Source organism: Semicossyphus pulcher, unplaced genomic scaffold, assembly GCF_022749685.1.
Source record: "Semicossyphus pulcher isolate SPU_LCO1_2020_fin unplaced genomic scaffold, fSemPul1.0.p SCAF_25, whole genome shotgun sequence".
NCBI classification, from domain to species: Eukaryota; Metazoa; Chordata; class Actinopteri; order Labriformes; family Labridae; genus Semicossyphus; species Semicossyphus pulcher.
Genome location: NW_027211699.1, coordinates 5,435,267 through 5,456,485, shown reverse-complemented (window position 1 = coordinate 5,456,485; position 21,219 = coordinate 5,435,267). Strand labels below are relative to the sequence as shown.

At 41.1% G+C, this 21,219-nt stretch overlaps 1 protein-coding gene across 1 annotated transcript; it reads left to right on the top strand.

Moving 5' to 3' along the window:
• Nucleotides 1–1,355: 1,355 nt before the first annotated feature.
• On the top strand, nucleotides 1,356–19,200 carry mvp (major vault protein). The gene is made up of 17 exons (XM_069675890.1): nucleotides 1,356–1,500; nucleotides 3,935–4,109; nucleotides 6,799–6,994; nucleotides 7,192–7,315; nucleotides 7,462–7,593; nucleotides 8,005–8,099; nucleotides 8,492–8,728; nucleotides 8,930–9,055; nucleotides 11,767–11,988; nucleotides 12,090–12,325; nucleotides 12,411–12,608; nucleotides 12,957–13,101; nucleotides 13,180–13,391; nucleotides 14,375–14,491; nucleotides 14,588–14,714; nucleotides 15,039–15,227; nucleotides 16,905–19,200. The coding sequence occupies exons 2-17, from the start codon at nucleotides 3,949–3,951 to the stop codon at nucleotides 17,028–17,030; spliced, it is 2,643 nt and encodes an 880-aa protein (XP_069531991.1). The 5' UTR covers nucleotides 1,356–1,500; nucleotides 3,935–3,948; the 3' UTR covers nucleotides 17,031–19,200.
• The last annotated feature ends 2,019 nt before the right edge of the window (nucleotides 19,201–21,219 follow it).

Genomic DNA, 21,219 nt, shown 5'->3' with positions numbered 1-21,219 from the left:
AGTTGAAACGGAGGAAATAGTTTATAATTGGTGTCAATTTGAACGTACTAGCATTTTAGCATGCTTTTAGCATTGCGCACTGTTGAACTAACAATATTTCTTAAAATAATTATAATTTCTATTATTTGCCTTTATAGCTCCACATATTATTCGTCACTTATTATTTATTTATTTACAATTGATATTCACTGAATTTTATATTTAGGCCTATTCTATTATTTAGAATTTTTCTTACTCTCTTATTGTTGTATTCTTTTTGGCTGACCGCTGGGGTCAGCTGTACACATGGGTCTGTATGTGAACGACTGAGTAACTGACTGACTGCCTGTGAGTGAGTGACGGTACTTTCACAGCCATAGAGCAAAGACTGTATATATCTTCTATGCTAAAGAGAGAGAAATAGAGAGAGAGAGAGTTGCGACATCGCAATGGCGGATCATGGAGCATATTGGACCTCCACTGACGCGACTCTCTCTATACGGCTCTGGATACTTTGTTCGGGGGAGTTGGCGGGGCAGTTCCACCGCTGCTCGTCCGCTCTCCTCAATTACGTCCGCAGCGCGCACCTGCTTTCAAACTCGTCATCGCCGGTCCCACAAATGCGCACATTGAACACATTGTTTGGAGACATTCTGTGATTTTGAAAGAAAACTAGGTTGAGCATCACCACAACTCTTCAATAAACATTTGTTATACTTGTTCAGGAAAGTTTAATAGTTTTTAAAACCTGCAGCTGGAAACATTTGATCAAAAGTGATCAATACATCTTTCAATTAAATTAGTTTGATTTTACGTGATCGTAATTTTTCATTTAACCTTGACACTTTTAATTTAGTTTCTTGAAGCACAAATGTGGTTCTGATTTTCCACCAATCTCCACGGTAATTTTTACAATCATCCAATGTCGAGATTGAAATAAATACAATATTAAAGACCTGGATTCAATCGTTTATTTTAAGTAGTGGAAAGAACTCCAACATGTCTTTTAGGAGGGACAGACATGCCTACAGTCCATGCACTTTTTGTTTTAGTTTCTAAAATTAGTTCATTTATATTTTGACGCAACGTAACACAGATGCAATACGAAAAATCTGCCAGCAGATGCCGCCCTTTCTCTCTGTGTCAACTCTTTCTACAGGCTTCAGCACGTCATAAACAATCTTTCATGTCATTAAAACACGTTTGACTTAAATACAGACGATTAACACACCTTTTATACCCACTGCGGCGTTGTTGCCACCTATAGATCTATTTCATGTTTCTTTGACGTGCGGCCTGACTCAGCTCTGCAGCATATACTGTAAACCACGTGACTTCTGCTGCTGGTCTCTCTTCCGGGATCTGGAGCAGCTACGCCCCCCCCAATTATAGTCCAGCTGTCGTCTTGTTTGTCCTGCTATCTACAGAAGTTTCCACCAGTGAAACCACAATCAGTGTGAGCCAGGACCCGTTCTGAGCTGCCTGCCTCCCGCATCTTCTGCTGACTCTCACCGGGACGAGGTAAGAACCACCTCTCCGCTGTCAGCAGAACTTCGCTCTAAAATCACAAAATTCAATACTGTCTTGCATATCGGCAAAGATCCATGCATAATAGAATCCAACTCAAGATATTTTGTGAATTAATAGAAGCCACATTTTAAATCGGCATGTGTCTGATTCACTGAGCAGGACTTTATTGAACAAAATCGTAACTTTTAAGAACAGATTGTCCTCTAATTAAAGGGCATTTCTACTAACATTCTGAGCGTCAAATCAGCGCGGAGGGGCGGTGTTATAAAAGAGAATGAAGCCATGCATGAAGCTAGGACTGCCTGGTGTTTTTTTTAATGAACGCCGTATTCTAAGCAGCGTCCTATTAATTACAAAAATGTTTAAATCAATGTTGTGCGAAGTGTGAGCACTGGCTGCGAGGAAGTTGACATGAAATGAGAGGATTTGTAATGGGAGTTTGGTATTGGGTGCTGTGCCTGAGATAAGAAGTTGGCAGGACGACCAGGAAGTTGACCCACGCAGTAATTAATTTTCCTACATGAGCAGCTGCCAGATCTATTGATGTGCTTTATGAGTGTTTTCACGGTCACTGAGACTGTGAGGAGGGAACAGATCCATCTTGTTGGCAGGCCTGCAGTGCTGATTCAGCCCGGACGGTCTGATGCTGCTTCAGTACAGAACAAAGCACTTTAGATTGGTTCTGAGAAAGAAGCAGAAACGGGCACCTCCCATCTGCTCTCTGTGTTTCTGTAAAATGGAGCCTTGTTTACCACATGACTGAAATATGACTCAGGATTTCTAAACCCTACCTGAACTGTAACACAACGGACACACAGCATTAAACTTACAGTGCAGTCATGCAGGACGTAAACAACATAACCTGCTTATGCAATAATAGTACAGCACCATGCAGTAAGGACGTTGACATGCTTTATCTGTCCTTCTTTAAATGTTGGAGCAAAATGCTTGATGTTATAAGCCTACCGGTATTTCCTGTTTCCGAGTTATAAACTGGAATCATGATAACTCTCACCTCGGGCCTTTTCATCATGCTGTTTGTTTGCTAACATTGACCCATGGAGTAAAACATGTCTGAAGTATCAAACAGTGTCAGATAAAAACTGAATGTAGGTACTAGAATCACTATATGGAGAGAAAAAGTTGCATCCCTCTTCTGTTGTGCTGTGTGGAAGTACTGAAATTGAACGTATTTTCTCTGAACACAAAGTTCTTGTGTAGCTGTTTGTGTTTGAAAAGGTTAAAACATTTTGTGCAAACAGATTGTTTGGAAATCTGCACAAACTCTCTTTGAATTCTGCACGTATATCAGAGAAGTGCTGCTGACGGTCAGCTCTAATCTAGAGAAAAGAAGCTCAAAGTTCAGAGAAAACTGACGAGAAACTCGTTTGTCCGAAGGAGGATTCACTTCAGAACAGTGAGCTCTTTGTGAACGCGTCGAGCTGAGAGAAAAATGACTTTTCTCGACTTATTTGAATAAACCAAATGTCTGAGAGTGACTTTCAGGTATGCACGGAGACACACCTGCTACACAGAAATCACTCACAGGACAAACAGTGATGGAGGTTCCACCCTGTCATTGTTCACACAGAGTATTAAGTGTTCCTGATGCTAAAAGAAGCTTTAAGTAAACATTTACTTTAACGTTTAGTGAAAGACACGAAGACATGACTGATGATAAACCAGGGCTGGAAAGTAGATGTGCTCATATAGTGAAGTACAAGTACTTCAGTCATTTCCTGCTGCTTCTTGCAGGAAGTCCTTCTTTGGTTATTATATATTAGACTATCAAACATGAGCTTCGACATTAAAATGATGAACATGTTATTGTGTAAATAATTTTAATCCAGTAATTTTAATATATGTTAGTCTCCAAAATGAGGACTTTTATTTTGAAATTTTGAGCTTTTGTTTGATATTCATGTTTACATTCTTCATTATTTTGAATTAATAGGACCTGAAAAGTATAAAAACTAAGCATTATCTCTGATCAGGAAGTAGTTTAAGCACGATAAAACAACAAAGCATATTATTTAACTGTTTATCACATCTGCAATGTTGCTGTGCAAAAAACAACAGAAACAGTGCAACACATCTAAAACCCTTTTCAACCCATTTAACATCAACGTTTCTCCTTCTTGCAGCAGAGAAATACGCCCTGAAAATGCTTCTCATGACAATAAACTAGGTCAAAACCCAGTATGTGGCTGACCACATTTGTGGGCAATGATTTACAAGAACTCTCCTTATGAGGCCGATGACGCCTCATACCGAACTTTTACACTTTCACTCTGCATAAACAATAATAGATAAAGCCCCCGTGTCCTAAAACAAGTACTTTCTAATAAGTATCGCTACTGCTAAGATTTGTCAAATGTCTTGAACATTAATAACCGTCTCTCTCTCTTTCCTCGTCTCTTTGCAGCGTGAACTAACGTCATGTCTAAGAAAGGAGGAAAAGGCGCCGAGTTTGAGATGCCGATGGATGTGTCAATCATCCGCATCCCACCCCATCACTACATCCATGTGCTGGACCAGAACACCAACATCGCCCGGGTGGAGATCGGACCTCTCACTTACATCCGCCAGGACAATGAGAGGTCAGACACCAAACTCTTTTCTACTTCTGTAACTGCAGATAAGTGAGAATAAAATGCAAATAATGTCCGAATGCTTCTCTATAGTTTGTTTTTATGTGTTTAGCTATAGTGGATAAGAAAAATGTTTATACCTAGCCTTGTCATAGAAATTTGGCATTATTACCATGTTAAGACACAGCAGTAGCATGCTAGTATGTTAACAGACATACTGTTGAAGGCATAATTTGATATTCTGGAATATATTCACTTTTTTCTTAAATAATAAGATAAGAATCTGTTCTCAAGTCAGTACATAGTTAGCCTAGCTTAGCATAAAAACTAGCAGCTAGGTGTAATGGCTAGCTTGGCTCCAAAAGTACACCTACAAACACGTCTTGATAGACACGCCATGAATCTTATGTTTAATCCTTTCTCTGACATGTTTTAGTGCTACAATTGTGCAAGCTAGCATGCTGTTAAATTAGCTAGCAAGCAAAGTTGTTAGCTAGAAGGCTGTTATACAAGTGTACAGTCCATTCCTTGTAGGCTATTCTCAATGCAAGTTAGCACCTTCATATGCTAGCTTTAACATGCTAACTTGCCAACAGTCATCAACATGGACGGATTGCGTTTAACAAACCTAGAATTACGTAGCCGCTGCTATTAGCTGAAATGGCCAATAGATTTTTACAAGTTAGATTAAAGCTGAGCTTAAAATGGCGATAACTAGAGCTGCAACAATTTCTGTGTCCATCCGTCCGTTATCTAGACCCAAAAATTCTTGCTTTGAAGTGAAAGGGCTAACCACTGCATCGCCATGATGCCATTACTTTAGATTAAACTGTGTGTCACCGGTTTTTCTAAAGAGCTGCTGATCAAATCTTTTGTCTTATTGTGTCACAGCGAGTGAATTAGATTAGATCAGTGTGTTATCACTGTGACGAGCTCTCTGTTTTCTTCCACTCTACTGGAACACACACGCCCATCTCTGTGTTAATAATCCTTTATCAAAGCAGGACAGAGCTGCTGTGGAAACATGGATTTACTTTAACTGCCGCTCTCTGCCTACACGGTGATTTTATCTGATACAAGCAGAGAAATGTTTGACGGAGCAGTTTTTGAAGACGTCACTGTTAGCAAGCATGCGAGTATCGATTTCACTATTGATTTGTCCGAATACATTTACTGTAATCACTAATTCTGACTCCGCCTCGCAGCTGGAAAAGAGACCTGAATGCATCAAAGCTCAAAGTACAGCCTCACTTCCCCTTCACGGTTTACTGACATTAACTAATAAGAATGCCTCGTGTTATGTAAAAGATGGATTAGCATAAGAATGTTTAGTCTTGAAATGTCCGGAAAGTATTGTTAAAACATTCACAAAAATATCACAAAATATAAGGGCGGTTTGCAATAATAAAAGCTTTCTAAGTGACTTGAACAACTTAATTACCACCAGAAGGATTATCTGTCAATGATAAATCGAAGATTACAAATGCCGTTACGCTAATGATAGCATAAGCATGTAAACATCACAGTTAACAAGCTAGTATCTTAACAAACATTATTGTTACATGAATAGTTTGATACATATTAATCTCATCTCATGCCATGAAGGGGTTAGCCCAGCTTAGCCTAGCTGAAAGCTAGCTTTAAAAAAAATGTACCCCTGCAGCTCCTATCTTTATTCACATGCTGTATCTCGTTTGTCTCAATCCTTTCATATACATGTTTAGCAATTTTTAAACTAGCTAGCTAGCTGTTTCTGCCTGCTTCTGGTGTCGGTCTAGCTCTTGTCTTAGCAGTTAAAACTAAATAACTAGCATTACAACTATTCCTTTGACATGCTAGTTATTTATGCTAGCGCTCAACACATTGGCATCTCATCATCAATTGCTTTTGCCAAAGCAGCTCCCCTTTTTGAGGAAAATAATCGTGCTTTTACATAAGGAGAAATGGAAGAATAATAAAAAGTTATAGTCTCATCATATGGTTGCGTTAAAATGCTAACAAGCCCTGCTAACACCGTTAGCAGTTACTATTAACATGGCAACCGCCTTTAGAAATGGAAAATAAATGACCCTTGTGAAGTAGCCAAGCACAATGTTTCCCTCTGAGATGTAGTGTAGTAGAAATTTAAAGTAGAATAAATTGGATAACACTAATAAAAGTTAATTGGCCATTAATGTTACTATGGTGCCTGAATATAAAATCGACATCATCATGAAGCTGGTTGCGAGACGAAACAAACTCTGGTGGAGTCTGTGAGAAGACTGCCAGGCAGCTCGATGTGTCTGCTTTTATACTGAACTGCGCTAAAAGGTGAAGTCTCTAACTTTTCTGTCGTGGAGCAGCACGCGCGTGAAGTGACCTTTTTTTCCCGTGCCCAACAATTGGGTAGTCCGTTCTCGCGCACACGCACGTCACACATACATGAACATATTGTGCAGCTGTCTTTACTGGAAAATTTCGACTTCAAATGGAGGTCACAGCCCGCACTTGAACCACCTATGTGGTTTTCTGTTCAACTTCCTGAGACTCTGCAGCACACTTTGCAACGACAGAGACAGACTTTAACTGATAAACAATATTATGTTCTTCACTGATACAAAATACGATCGCTTTTAAAGATAATAACACAAACTTAAAATGTTAAAAACTTATCTTTTTCTATCTTTAACAGTCATAATGATTAACTTTTTCTTTTCAGAGTCCTCTTCTCACCGGTGCGGATGATCATGGTGCCGCCGCGTCACTACTGCATGGTGGTCAACCCCGTCGCCCGCGATGAGGAGAAGCAGGTCCTTTTCGACCAATCGGGTCAGGCCAAGCTCCGCCATGCCGACCTGGAGATCCGTCTGACCCAGGACCCGTTCCCCCTGTACCCCGGAGAGGAGATCCAGCAGGTGTGTAAGAAACCCGCTCTGTCCCAGCAGGATTTTTTAACGTTAAAGAAACGTTATTGTCCACGTCGAGGAGATTTAGGGCAAAGTATTCAAAGACAGTTAACCACTTATTAACAGAAACAACATATTAACAGATGACAGAAGACTTTGTTCTGTTTTATTGGAAACATGTTAAACGATCTGTGTTTGTGCATCAGGAGGTGACTCCGCTGCAGATCGTGTACCCCGACACGGCGCTGCGTCTGCAGGCTCTGCTGGACTTTGAGGAGCAGAGAGGAGAGAAGAGAGTCGCTGGAGACGAGTGGCTGTTTGAAGGACCCGGTATGTTTTCACTGAATACTCTCTGTGTCCAACCTGCGCTCACAAACATATCAAATATTCTGCTCATCGTGGATTTTACAGACTGATTTGACTAGTTTGATTTTGAAGATGCTGTTTGTAATTAAATCACTGAATATATTTTGCAGGGACGTACATCCCGAGGAAGGAGGTGGCTGTGCTGGAGACAATCAAGGCTACAGTGATCAGGGAGAACCAGGCCATCAGACTGAGAGCTCGCAAGGAGGGAGTGGACAGAGGTGGCGTCCGCAGGGTTACAGGTAAGAACACACACACACACACACACACACACACACACACACAGTCTGCATACAAGCATACATATAAACAGAAATGACCTAAATCAGAAGCGATTATGAATCATATCCAGTTAAAGGAAGTTGCTGGTCAGATTTCTTCCTGTTGTCTGCCTCAGTTAACATCTGCAGAATGATCCTGCAGGTTTTACACTTTAGTATTTTAAAGAACTGCCTTGTAAAATTCAGTGTTGCTGGTGTAAAAATAAAAATGTATTTCACTTGAATACACCCTCAAGAAATCCCAGATATGCTGCTAAAAAAAACTCTGATTAAAGATATTTGAAATAGACCGTTAATGCCACTTAAAAAAACGAAGACTTTTAATTGAGATTGTGTCAATGTTCTCATACTTAAACGTCTGTGTGTTCTCAGGTGAGGAGTGGCTGGTCAGTAAGGTGGGAGCGTACCTTCCAGGTGCTCATGAAGAAGTCATCGACATTGTGAACGCTTTCATCCTGACGGACAAGGTGACTCCTCCCTCCTCCCTCTTGTGTTTCACTCTGTCTTCTTGGAGTGTAACTGGGACTATTTTGTGCTCTTTAATGGTTCCCAGTAAGGAATGGAGCTACAATCGCTAGATTTAAAAGTCTAGATCTTAATAGTAAATAGATGCATGGGCTACGATTCAGGGACGATAGTTTGAATGGTTTCAGAAACCTAGTTAAGCTCTTGTATCAGTTGAGAAAGTTGAATATATTACAGTGAATACTCTACTGTAAATAGCTGACCCAAAGAGTGTAAAAGGACATTACAAACTGGTTGAGGTGGCTGTAGAAGCTTGATAAAACAGTTGACCTTGAGGTGTGAACTCTCTAAACGTATGAATGCGTCACTAGTCGTCTGTTTGTGTTACTTTCAGAAAGCGCTCCACGTTCGCGCTCTGCGGCACTTCAAAGATGCCGGCGGGCGGGATCGTCGCACAGGTGAGGAGTGGCTCGTCACCATGGCCGACAGGGAGGCTCACATCCCCTCTGTATCGGAGGAAGTGGTGGGGGTGGTGGAAGTGACCACTTTGAGCAGCAGGCAGTACTGTGTGATCCTGGACCCGGTCGGACCCGATGGGAAACCTCAGCTGGGACAGAAGAGGGTGGTGAAGGTGAGGAAAAGCATGTCCTTCAAAATAAGAGTCTGACATTAGACATTACATTCAGCTAAACCAAGAAGTATGCCAAAATAAAACATGTAATTTAAGTAATATCTGTGTTATTCTAAACCTGTGAACAAATAACATTTCAGTAATATGAACTCCAATCTGATAACTTCTTCTACTTCTGGACTCCTTCTTTCTCTCTGTCAGGGCGAGCGTTCATTTTTCCTGCAGCCGGGTGAGTCCCTTGAAGAGGGCATCCAGGACGTGTATGTGCTATCAGAGGAGGAGGGTCTGGTGCTCCGAGCTGTGGAGGCCTTCAATGACACCGAGGAGGTGAGGAGAGAACTCAGGAATGTTGGAGAGGTGTCCTCCCATTTGCTGAGCTGTTGTTTTCATGCTTCACTATGACAGGCTTAGCTTATTCTGACTTATAAAACCTGAGATGTCTCCTTGATTAATTACCACACCCTGTGATGTCTCTTCATCTTCAACCAGCTCTTTGCTCTGCTGCACTAACAACACGGTCCAACAGCTGGCTGCTTCATGCATGTTGTTTTTAGCCTAAGGCCCTGTCAGATTAAGTAACGTTCCATCTGACAACGTACTACCATTAATTCCCAGGGATGATCATGTACAAAATGTTTAACACTACTGTCTTAAAGTAAATTGAAGTGTCAAAATTTTCTTAATTTTCAATCTCGAGGAATCATTGAAGGCATGCCCTCATTTTCAATGATGTTGAGATTACAACAAAACAAAATCAATATGCACAAATAGAACATTTAGGGTGATTTGGTAAGTGAAGCAGAATTTTTAACCATTACACAGCTAACTATTTCAGCCTCAAGTTAAAACTTCTTACTTAAGCTAAGCGTTTTAACTGTAGGCTAATAATTTCAACATTTTATCCATAACCAATAGCTAATCATTTAAACTGTTTATCCATTATTTCAAGTGTTAGCTTAAGGGGATGGATAAGTGGTTCAAATTTTAAGCTATCCTTTACTGTCCTTTACTTAACTATTTCATGGGTTAGCTTATCATTTGAACTGTTTATTCATCACTTCAGCTTACTTTTTCATCCGTTAGCAATGGATAAACATTTCAATTAATAAGCCAACTATTTCATCTGTAAGCTAATCAGTAGAACTGTTATCCGATACTTTGGCTAATAATTTCAACTGTTTATTCACTACTTAAGCTAAGCTAATCATGTGAACTATATCCAGTCATAAGCTATTTCATCCGTTAGCTTATCATTTGAGCTATACAGTATATCCATAACTTAAGCTAACGTTTTCATCCGTTAGCTTAAGTTATGGAATGGATAAACAGTTCAAATGATTTATTGAGCTAATTATTTCATCGCTTGGCTAATCATTTGAACTGTTTAGTATTTAAGTGAACTATTGAATCTGTTAGCTAATCATTTGAACTGTTTATCCTTACTTTAGCTAACTAAATCAACCGTTAGCTTTAGCTGTTAGCTTAAGTAATGGAAACAGGTGAAATGAATAGCTAACTATTTAATCCGTTAGCTAATTATTTGAACTGTTTATCCTTACTTTAGCTAACTAAATCAACCGTTAGCTTTAGCTGTTAGCTTAAGTAATGGAAACAGTTGAAATGATTTGCTAACTATTGAATGTGTTTGCTAATTATTTGAACTGTTTATCCATAACTTCAGCTAACTATTTCAACTGTTTACAATTTTAGCTTACGTAGTGGTTAAACAGTTTAAAATATTAGCGAACGATTTTACGTGTTAGCCAACTATTTGAACTGTTTATCCATTACTTTGATGCTACCTGCTAAGACTTCTGTGTTCGCTTGTTATTTTTTTAAGCACCCCAACATGTTTTGATATGGTTGCAGACTTTTAACCAAGTAATGATACTACTAAACCTCCTGGCAACTGCTGAAGTACCGCCCGGGGTTTGAGTAGCACATATGAGAATAATATTTATTCTTTGTTTATTCTTGTGTCAGCGTCCAGTCTTTCAGGAAATATTTCTCTCCTCTCTCAGTGAGGGAGTTACCGGTACTAGAGCTCAGAGGAATGTAGGGAGGAGCTTTGTTCCTACTAAGATTCATATTCTTTTTGTTGTACTCTGACAGCTTGTAAAGCTGCTCTTTTACAGCCTGTTGGTCAGAGATTACAAAAGCAAACTGCGTCTTCATACAGAGCTGTGTAAGAAAGAACCACAACCTCTGTATATTACTACAGACCTTTTAAAGCCCCTGACTGAAGCGATAAGTCAGGGGTGTGTTCCTGTCATCTCTGGGTAAAGTTTAAAGTCCTTGGCAGCTTGGACCACACCTGGCAAAGATGATGGGTGTGTTCAGAGTAGCGCTCGGTGCAACCTGTTATCGGTAGTAAGGAGTTTGGTGGGAAGAATTGCCAGGAAATATCAGAAATCAGGGTGGTTGGTTGAGGTCAGAGACATGCTGAAACAAGTCCTTTGATGATAAGTTGCTCTTCAACTCACTCTTATTAAAATCCACCTGCAATGCTTTTAATTAAGTACTAATAAGTTCGAGTTTTTTGAACATTAAACTGAAATAAGCAGATGATGCATGCTCCCTTTTACTTCTCCTTTTTTTTTACGAGCTTCTTCTTCAATATACTGGAGTTCCTGATTCACAACTATGAAGTTGACCAGCTAAAGCTATAAAACAGAGCTGGGAGATTCTAACTTCTAAAACATGAGACAGGGTGATTCTGCCCTTCACTGCACCATCTTCCCTTCCTACCTGGCTAACCCATTATACCCCTACTCTGTTCTCTTCTTCCTCCCTCCCTTCTTTCCTTTGAATCAAACCCCGTCTCGTCACCTTCATCACTTTATCCGCCCTTTACGTTTTTTCTCGCCACATTCTTTCGGTTTTGTTTTTGTTCTTAGTGCCCCTCTCCTATCCCGCCCCCTCCTCTTCCTTCTCCTCCATCTCTCCCCACCTCTCCCCTTCCTCCCCCGTTCCAATGCATCGCCACGTTAACCCTTCTCTCCCTCCTCCACCTGTCTCTCTCCCGTACTCTCTGCCAGCGTGCCGAGGAGGAAGAGGGCAGTGACGAAGAGGAGCAGAGGCAAGAGAGGGCAAAGCGCTCGCGGAGAGGGGGTGTCCTTCGACGCCCTGGAGACCGCTGGATGCTGCGGGGGCCCATCGAGTATGTCCCCCCCGCTGCTGTGGAGGTGATGCTGAAAAGGCAGGCCATCCCGCTGGATGAGAACGAGGGCATCTACGTCCGGGACATCAAAACTGGAAAGGTACAAGTCCAAGGCTGCTTCTTTTAAATGAGCATACCGCTGTTTCTTGACAAACAAATGGGCTTCCTTCAGCAACACCAGTGTGTCTTTCTGCCTCTCAGGTGCGAGCAGTGATCGGTCACACCTACATGCTGACCCAGGATGAGGAGCTGTGGCAGAAGGAGCTTCCAGCTAATGTCGAGGCCCTGCTGGCTTCTCCTCTCGACCCGCTGGCTGATCGCTCGGACCGGACCAGAACCGGCGAGGCCAAGCAGAGAGACAAGACCAAAGTGGTCTCCTACAGAGTCCCCCACAACGCTGCCATCCAGGTCTATGACTACAGAGAGAAGAAGGCCAGGTGGGACTCCCACGGTTTCCCGTGTTGACTGAGGGATGTGTAGGTTATATGCAGGCTGATGTGGTTTTGTGCTTGTGGTCTTCAGGGTGGTGTTCGGACCAGAGATGGTGATGTTGGGACCTGACGAGCAGTTCACTGTGCTGTCCCTGTCCGGAGACAAACCAAAGAGGGCCAATGTCATCAAGGCCGTCTGCCTCCTGCTGGGGCCAGACTTCTTCACGGACATCATCACCATCGAGACGGCCGACCACGCCCGCCTGCAGCTGCAGCTCTCCTACAACTGGTAACTAAAACACACCGGAGAAAAGCTTGTTTAGACTCTGTTCAACTCAACTCTAGGCTAAAGGGGAGCTTTAAGCTAAGACTGAGCTAAAGGGAACTAGTAGCTAACTGTATGCTGTATGCTAGGGAGACTGCAAAGCTACGTGGACATAGAGTCTAAGCTAACAGGAACAAGACGCCTATGCAAAGCTAAGTGGACATGGACACTGACCCTAATTTAAGGGGAACCAAAAGTAAGCCCAAGCTAACTCAAGCTAAAGGAAACTTACAGTTGAAGAGGCCCACAATCTTATTAAGTTTACCATCCCTTAACACGATCCGTCTTCCTCTCCTGTTTGTTTCTCTTCAGGCACTTTGATATCAAGGCTCCAGCTAACCCTGCTGATGCAGCAGCTGTGTTCTCCGTTCCTGACTTTGTTGGCGATGCCTGTAAGGCCATCGCCTCCCGAGTCAGAGGAGCCGTCGCCTCTGTGCAGTTTGACGATTTCCACAAGGTTTGTTTTCACTCAACTTTATAAAATCATAACGTATCTTTCTACTCGTACTAAATCTGAGATCTATTTCGTCTGCAGAACTCGAACCGCATCATCTGCTCTGCAGTGTTCGGCTTTGATGAGAAGCTGGCGGTTCGGTCCAACCTTTGTTTCAACCAGAACAAGCTGGTTATCAGCAGCGTGGACATCCAGTCTGTTGAGCCTGTTGACCAGAGGACACGAGACGCCCTTCAGAAGAGCGTCCAGCTGGCTATCGAGATCACCACCAACTCCCAGGAGGCCGCAGCACGGTCAGAAAATCACACGCACACCAGAACACACACACCAGAACACACACACAACCACTGTTTATAATCACTACCGGCCGCTGGGTATTATCAGAAAGGAAATTAGACTCCAGTATGGAAGCGGAAGGATCAATATTTGCCTTTTTTCTGATGCCCAAGAAATTTTTCCCATGAAGCACCTGGTTTTATTAGATCTCCCATCTGTCAATGATATCTGCAGGTTCTTATAACTACAACCGACATTTGGTGAAAACCTGTCTCCAGTAAAGAGACACATTTAGCCTAGCTTAGCACAAAGACTGTAGGATGGAGCAGGTTGAAAGCCTCTTTACCTCAAAAGGGGACAAAATCCACTTAACAAGTTACGCACAAATGTAACCTGTAGTCTGCTGGATTTAGGTGAGTAGAGCCATAACTCAAAAGCTAGAAGTTAACTACAGTATAAGATAAGGTGTCTAAAATCTAGCTAACAGGATCTACAAGCTAGTAAAGGCTAAGCCGAATGCTAAGCTAAGCTGACAAACCCTAAGCTAAGAGAAACCAAAACAAACTCTAACTTAAGCAGACCCAGCGGCTAATTGTACATCAAGGTGACGTAGAAGCTAACTCTAAGCTAAGGGGACTAAAAGTTAGCTCAGCCATAGGCTGCTAAGAGGGACTAAAAGCTAACGCTAAGCTAAGAGAAACTAGAAGACCTTGCTAATGCTAGTACTAAGGGGACTGAAAGCTAGCTAAAACGAACCACATGGAATAGCCCTTAGTAAAGAAAAACTAGAAGCTAACTTTAAATTAAAGAGCGCTAGAGGCTAACTCGAAACCCAGAGGACTAAAATATGGCTAACAAGACCTTGAAGCTAACTTAAGGCAGCTAAGCGGTTATAGCGGAGTATCACTAAGCTAAGAGGAAATGAATCCAATCCAAGAATGACATTTTTAAAAGTATAGGAGTCGTCTAGCTTCATGAAGTTTTCTCTGTCTGTGTTCAGGCATGAAGCCGAGCGTCTCGAGCAGGAGGCTCGGGGTAAGTTGGAGAGGCAGAGGATCACCGACCAGGCCCAGGCTGAGAGAGCCAGGAAGGAGCTGCTGGAGCTAGAGGCACTTAGGTAAGCTTCTGCGCAATTCTCTGACGCTAGCTTGTTTATTTTCAAGAAAAAAGGCAAATAAAAAAACTAATATGAACCTGCCTTTGTGTGTTTCAGTGCTGCGGTGGAGAGTACCGGAGCTGCAAAGGCGGAGGCTCAGTCTCGGGCGGAGGCAGCTCGTATTCAGGGAGAGGCAGCAGTCCACGAGGCCAAACTGAAGGCAGAGGCTCAGCAGATCGAGGCGGTACGTCCTGACTTCCTGTTCCACACTTTGCAATTAAACTCCCGACACAACAGCAGTGGAACTAGCTCTCAGATATCTCGCTTAAGTAAAAGTAGCCACACTAATCTTTGAAAGTAATACACAGCAGGAAAAAGTAAAAGTATGTTCGTATTATCACCAGTTTGCTTAATGTATCAAAAATGGAAAAATACAGCATTTAGTTTCTAACCAGCCTGACCTCCTCACATCACTCATTTCCTTTTTGTCCAAAAAATATCCACAGTTCAAGAGTGATGAATGACAGAAAAAAGAATACCTGTAATACCTGTATGTGTGTGTGTGCAGGAGTCTGAGCTCCAGCGGCTGGCGAAGGCTCGTGAGCAGGAGCTGAGCTACAAGCAGCAGATGGACACTCTGGAGGTGGACAAGAAGAAGCGTCTGGCTCACATCGAGAGCGAGCGCTTCGGTCAGATGGTGCAGAGTCTGGGCAGCGACACGCTGAAAGAGATTGCCCGGGCTGGGCCTGAGCTGCAGGTAATAATGCGAACTAGTAACTACCAATACTAACCACTACTTATACTGCTACTTAGTATTTACTACTACTTCTAACTACTTTCTACAACAACTCTCTATTACTACTAAACTTCTACTTACTACTACTACATATACTATGACACAAACTGCTTGTACTGCTACTAACTGTTAAATGTACTTTTACTACTACTAGTTATTTCTAGTACTACTAAAAACAGCTACTAACTACTAGCAGTTACTTTCTACTACTAACAGCAACTACTACTAAATACTAATTATTACTGCTACTAACTACGACTGCTTCTGTTACAAGTACTACCTACTATTACTACAACTAACTATTACTACCAACAACTACCACTAAATACCACTTACCTCTGCCACTCATGACTACTAATACCAGCTACTAAAATGAAGAACTTCTGAGGTAAAAACACTGGATGAAACTGTTTTTTAACAAACATACAACAGTTAGTTCTGAGCAAGTAATCTGATTGGACAAGAGGCATTCCATGAGTGCTGATGACTTTTCACTCTGTGTATCACTCCGCCTCAGCCAGGTGTTCTGAATACTGTTAATTGACATTACATATGGTACCTCTGCATCACACAGCAGACTCTTATTTCACTGGTTGATGATAAATTAAAACGGATAAATGTACGTGATAAAAAACAGCTGGTCTGTAGTAACCTGTAGCAGGAGTGCAGGAGGATGTTTTGGTTGCTTGGCAACAAAAGTCCAGTTTCAGTTAAGTTGTGGAACTTGTCGAGTTGGTGGAGCAAAAATAAAAGTAATTGTCGTATAAAAGTAATAAGACACTCGAGGTTGTGACGTTATACTGAATATCAGCACTGTTGTGATTATCTTTGGCACATCTGATCTCCGTTACTAAGTAGTTTAGTAAAGTAGTTCAGACAACGATGATGACATATTTTCGCTGAACAAACTGTATCTGTGTAAATGTTGAGGTTAATTAGTTTTCACCATAATATTTATTTTTAAAGAAAGAATACATAATACAGAGACCGTTTTAAACTGGCTGAACGCACCTTTTATGTTGTGGTTGGTTATATAATGAAAATATAATAATAATTAACGTTATTTATATAGCACTTGTCTTAATAACAAGGTTACAAAGTGCTCGACAGAAAGATAAAAGGAAAGCAGATAAAAACAACAGATAAAAATACATTAGATTACAAGACGGTTAAAGGCAGAAGATAAATTAAGAATTCAATACAGCCGTCCTGGAGAAGAAGGTCTGTTGTCTTATTGTGATTGGCAGAGTTCCACAGTCAGACGCTCTGACTGCAAAAGCCCTGTCACCTTTGGTTACCTGTCGAGATTTAGGAACAACCAACAGAGCTGCATCCACTGATCTTAAATGTGGATAGTAAGGACGTTCGGGACGTTCATTTTACTGCTGCAAATAACAAATTCTTATTCAAATTTTAAAAATATTAAGATTTATATTCATGATTATTTAGTTTATAAAGGGACAAAAAAACCCAGTTGTCTTTTTGTCAAGCAAACAGTCAAAATTAAGAGATAAAACCGGAAAATATTTAAAGTAAAAATGCCAAAGTGAAAGTATCTGATTGTCTTTTTTTTTTGCACAGTTTGCGACTTCAGACTTCAGACTTCAAACTAACTGTCTTTTTTCATGTCTCCTCCAGGTGAAGATGCTGCAGTCTCTGGGGCTGAAGTCCACCCTCATCACTGACGGAACGACACCCCTCAACCTGTTCACCACGGCCTCCGGCCTGCTGGGGGCGCTGCCGGGACAGGGCCAGGCCGAGTGAGGAGGAGGAAAGTGAAAAAGAAGAAGAAGGGAAAGGAGAGGAGAGGGAGTAGATTGAAAGTGTCCAAAAGTAAACCGCCACGTTGCTCATTTTTCTCACACTTTGACGTGTGTTTCTGACAGATGATATTAAAGCAGCATGTGCCTTTTTGCACGTTGAAGATGCACTTTGTAGGTTCGTTAAAGAACCATTCAGACCACTGCAGGTATGAGTGGTCACAGTCTGGCTCTGTAACAAACACAGGAAGTGCACCTTTAAAATGAATTTTCTTCCAAGCCAAGATTTGCACTCAAAACTGTCCCAAGAATGTAGTTCTCAAGCTGGGAACAAAAATAAATTGCCAGGGACACTAAAGGTCCATCAGGGTTGTAACGGGAAGTGATTTCAGGGGGTTAGCAGCATTACAACTTGTAAAGTGTAATTACTATGGAAACAAGCGTTAGATTCTGGTTCAAGTCACAATTTTCTCCTACATTATGTTACGTGACTGGCAGTTATTGTACTACTTTTATATCAGCTTTTGTAAACTTATTAGAGGAGCTCTACAGGAATAGTAATATACGTGTGGAAAAATTAAATATCTTAACAAATAACCTTACATTTAATGTGTAACTTTAATAAAAGATTCCTAAAAATAGTTTTTACACATTAAAAAGTTTTTTCTAGTTTACAATGGCTGATATATGACCACAGAAATAATAATAAAGAAATAAAGAAAAGAAGAAGAAGAAGAAACAGAAAACGGGTAATACCACAATTGCCAAATAAAAAGCTTTATTAAGATAATTAATTGTAAAATTAATAACAGATTTGTAACAAGCCCTAAAAACTCAAAGGGGTAGAATATTCATTAGACTGAATTAAGAAATTTAAATGTATATTACCATACAGTTATGTAAAAAATTCACAAACATGAATTCACAAACACAAAATCTAAGTCGGACCTTACGTTATCCTCGAGAGCTTTCAAAGCTGTGTTAGAAAATATCTGCATCTTTGGTCAAAAATCAGAAGCTACAAGAAGCCTGAGAACATTAAAACAGATAAACTACATCTCCCAAGATGCATTTTATTGAAGCTTACACTGATCAAGACATTCTGACTTCATGCAAGAGATTATCCTGAATCTCACTACAACTTCACTACCACTGTAATACATACCTCATTCTCCATGGCAGCTGAGGATCATGGGTATTGTAGTAATTAGAGCTTCAATATATCAAACTGGCAGGCAAAGCTTTGAACCTCTAATGTTAGAAAGTAAACTGATCTAAATGTTTTATCAGCATTAGCGGAGCATGAAGCAGAACTAGAAGCTCTTGACTGAATGTTTCTTAATGAAATGCATCTTGGGAAATGTAGTTTACTTTTTCAAACTTTGCTTAAGTGTTTTTGTTAATGGACTTTTTGTACCTTTTTGATTTTTTTATCAAAGAAGCAGATGTTTCTTAACACAGTTGTTCATCTTTTGTAGTGTGTATGAAAGCATGAATGAGACTTTTACCTCCTTCACAAGCTTCCCACCTATTTACACTGTGATTACTGACAAGCTGCATGAGACTTGAACGGATTCACGCTGACAAAAAACATCCACATACACTGACAAAAAACATCCGCATACACTGACAAAAAACATCCGCATACACTGACAAAAACATCCACATACACTGACAAAAAACATCCGCATACTGTCTGTTTTTCCATGTTTATGTAGCTGTAAATTTAGTTGTGGTAACCTCCAGTGGTTTGAAGTTGTCGCCTCGCTGTAACGTCTGACTAACTCGTTTAAAATCTTCATCCACATCTTTCCTCTTTTGCACTATGAAGGGTAAATGAGAATCAGAGGTTTACTTTTGGACAGAAAACCAGCATGAAGTAGAAAAGAATACAATCTGTAATGCAACTGAAGAAGAAGAAATGTGCCTACAAACAAGCTGACGGTTTGTTTAGTCTTATAATCTGACAGCCAAAGAGTTGTGTTCCTGCTTTGCACTATACGTATAGAAGTTTACAGGTAGCGCTGATGTTTACATTGTCTGTTCATGCAGTGGTGATAAGAATAAAAATGCAATCGTCTTACTGCCTATCTCTGCTAACCTAAGTGCTGTTTTTCCTCCATAAAGAACTGTGTGAAGCCATTAAAGTGCCGCTCCTGCTGCCCACGTCTTCATCTCGGCTTTACTTTATTAACATCAAACACGAGTTCTCTGCACACAAGAGTCTATTTATAAATCAGGGCTTTATTCTTACAAACTTAGATGTTTAAGTGACTAAAAAGTACAAAGAGTTTGGCTCCAGTAGATTGCTCTTGCAGACAGCTGTATAAGAGGCAAAAACATCCACTGAAAGTGCCTCTTTTTACCACCCACAGGCTCAAAATGTTTTCTTAAGTCTCTGACATGTTTAGAAACAGGCGTTACACCTCTCTTCAAAGCTACCAGACTCCATTGACAATAAGAGTGATTATACCCAACAGAACACGAAGTAACTAGTCTGTGCCGCCTCTATCGTTTAGTTTGTTTGTGCTAATTAGTGTTACACAAACATTGTGTAGCCTGTCCAACTAACCTGTTTAAGGACAAAGTTAATCAGCCTTTCAGCGTGAGAGAAATCAACGGACTAGGAAATTGCGGTTGTTTTTTGTGCAGTGTCGGTTGAATTTGACAATGGAGAGTCCCAGGGTGTGGTTAGTTTATGAGGAGACAAGCCAGTCTGTTCTGTTCAGCATGCCGCCAACACGCTTCTGATGCCAATAAGAGAACTGAGCGTTTCGCTGTGGGAACTTAAAACCGTAAACTGGAAGTGATAAAAGACCACGAGTTGTTTAATTGTAAAAAAAAAAAAAAAGAAAAAAAAAAAGGAAACTTCGGGGGAACTTCCGCCCCGGAGGATACAGCTGCAGTGAAGGCACGTGCAGTTACACATAACCGGTTAAAACGAGAAAGTGGCCGGTGAAACACAAGGAGACAATAAGTGATCCATGAACACTAAAATAAACTTCCAACCCGCCTTTCTGCTACTCATGATGTGTTTTCAGACACAACAAACACATTCATACTGTACAGTACACATGACGGACAGCAGTCCACTAGATGGAGCTCACAGATTTAGAGAGGAAAACACCTGGCTGATCTTGATCAAAATGTTTCCAAAGACAGAAAGAGATAACCGGGAACCTGACCAGCACTCGAGCATTTTTCAGCCCATTTAGCTCAAATAAGATAAACTGTGCTGCTGCAGTGTTTTACATCACTTCTACTCGGTCATTTGATGTGTTTGTGTATTTTATGCACCCTAAACTGCGGTAAGCTTTTTAATTTGATATGTTTACCACAGACTGTACATGAGAATTGGACGTAGTCACCTTGACTTCATCCATTGGTTCGTGAACTCCCGCTTTGAAGCTTCGAGTTGTGACAGTTTTGGCCGTTTTCATCTTGTTTTTTTGGAGCCAGAAGACACCACATTTTTGACGAAAGAGTCAAGCTGGAGTCAGGGGTTAGGAAAAGTTAAGCTATCTTCAACACAAGGGCTAGTGTGGTTAGCAAGCTGTGTCTCAATTCAATTCACGGGCTGTATCCTACGCAGCCTGCGTAGAACGCTAAAGCTGAACTGATGGTCAAAAGAGGGTTTCCTGTTTGCGTCACCAGCTTTTCCCGCCCTTACCCTTGTGTCACAAAGCGCCGCTCCGGGCACCTAGCAACAGGTAGCTAGCTAGCTAAGTAGCTAACATAGCTAACGTGATGTAACTTAACCTATCATTCTAAAGATCATTTGTTTCAAGGCCCCTGTCATGTGTTTGAATAATTGTATCACTAGCTATTTGATTGAGTTGAAACCAAAAACGTTAAAAGTGTATTCCTCGGCCGTTTAAGAGACCGCCATCTTGTATGATCATCTTGAATTGGCGGGCATTAAATCTCTGGATATGTTGGTCACAAAGGATACACAAAGGATACCGATGGATCCTTTGCCCGGGGAAAAGGAGGATGCATTTGTTGGCCACATCTGGAGGAGCCTTCAAAATGGGACAGCCTTCACCGCGCAGCTGTGACTCAGTCGGCCTTCGAAGGATGCTGCCCCTGAATTGGGACACAGCTACAGGAACCGAGATGCTAATTTTGGTAAGCTAAAAACAGGCTTTAAACAAAATGTACTTACTGAAAAAATGAACAGCAGACTTCTCAGG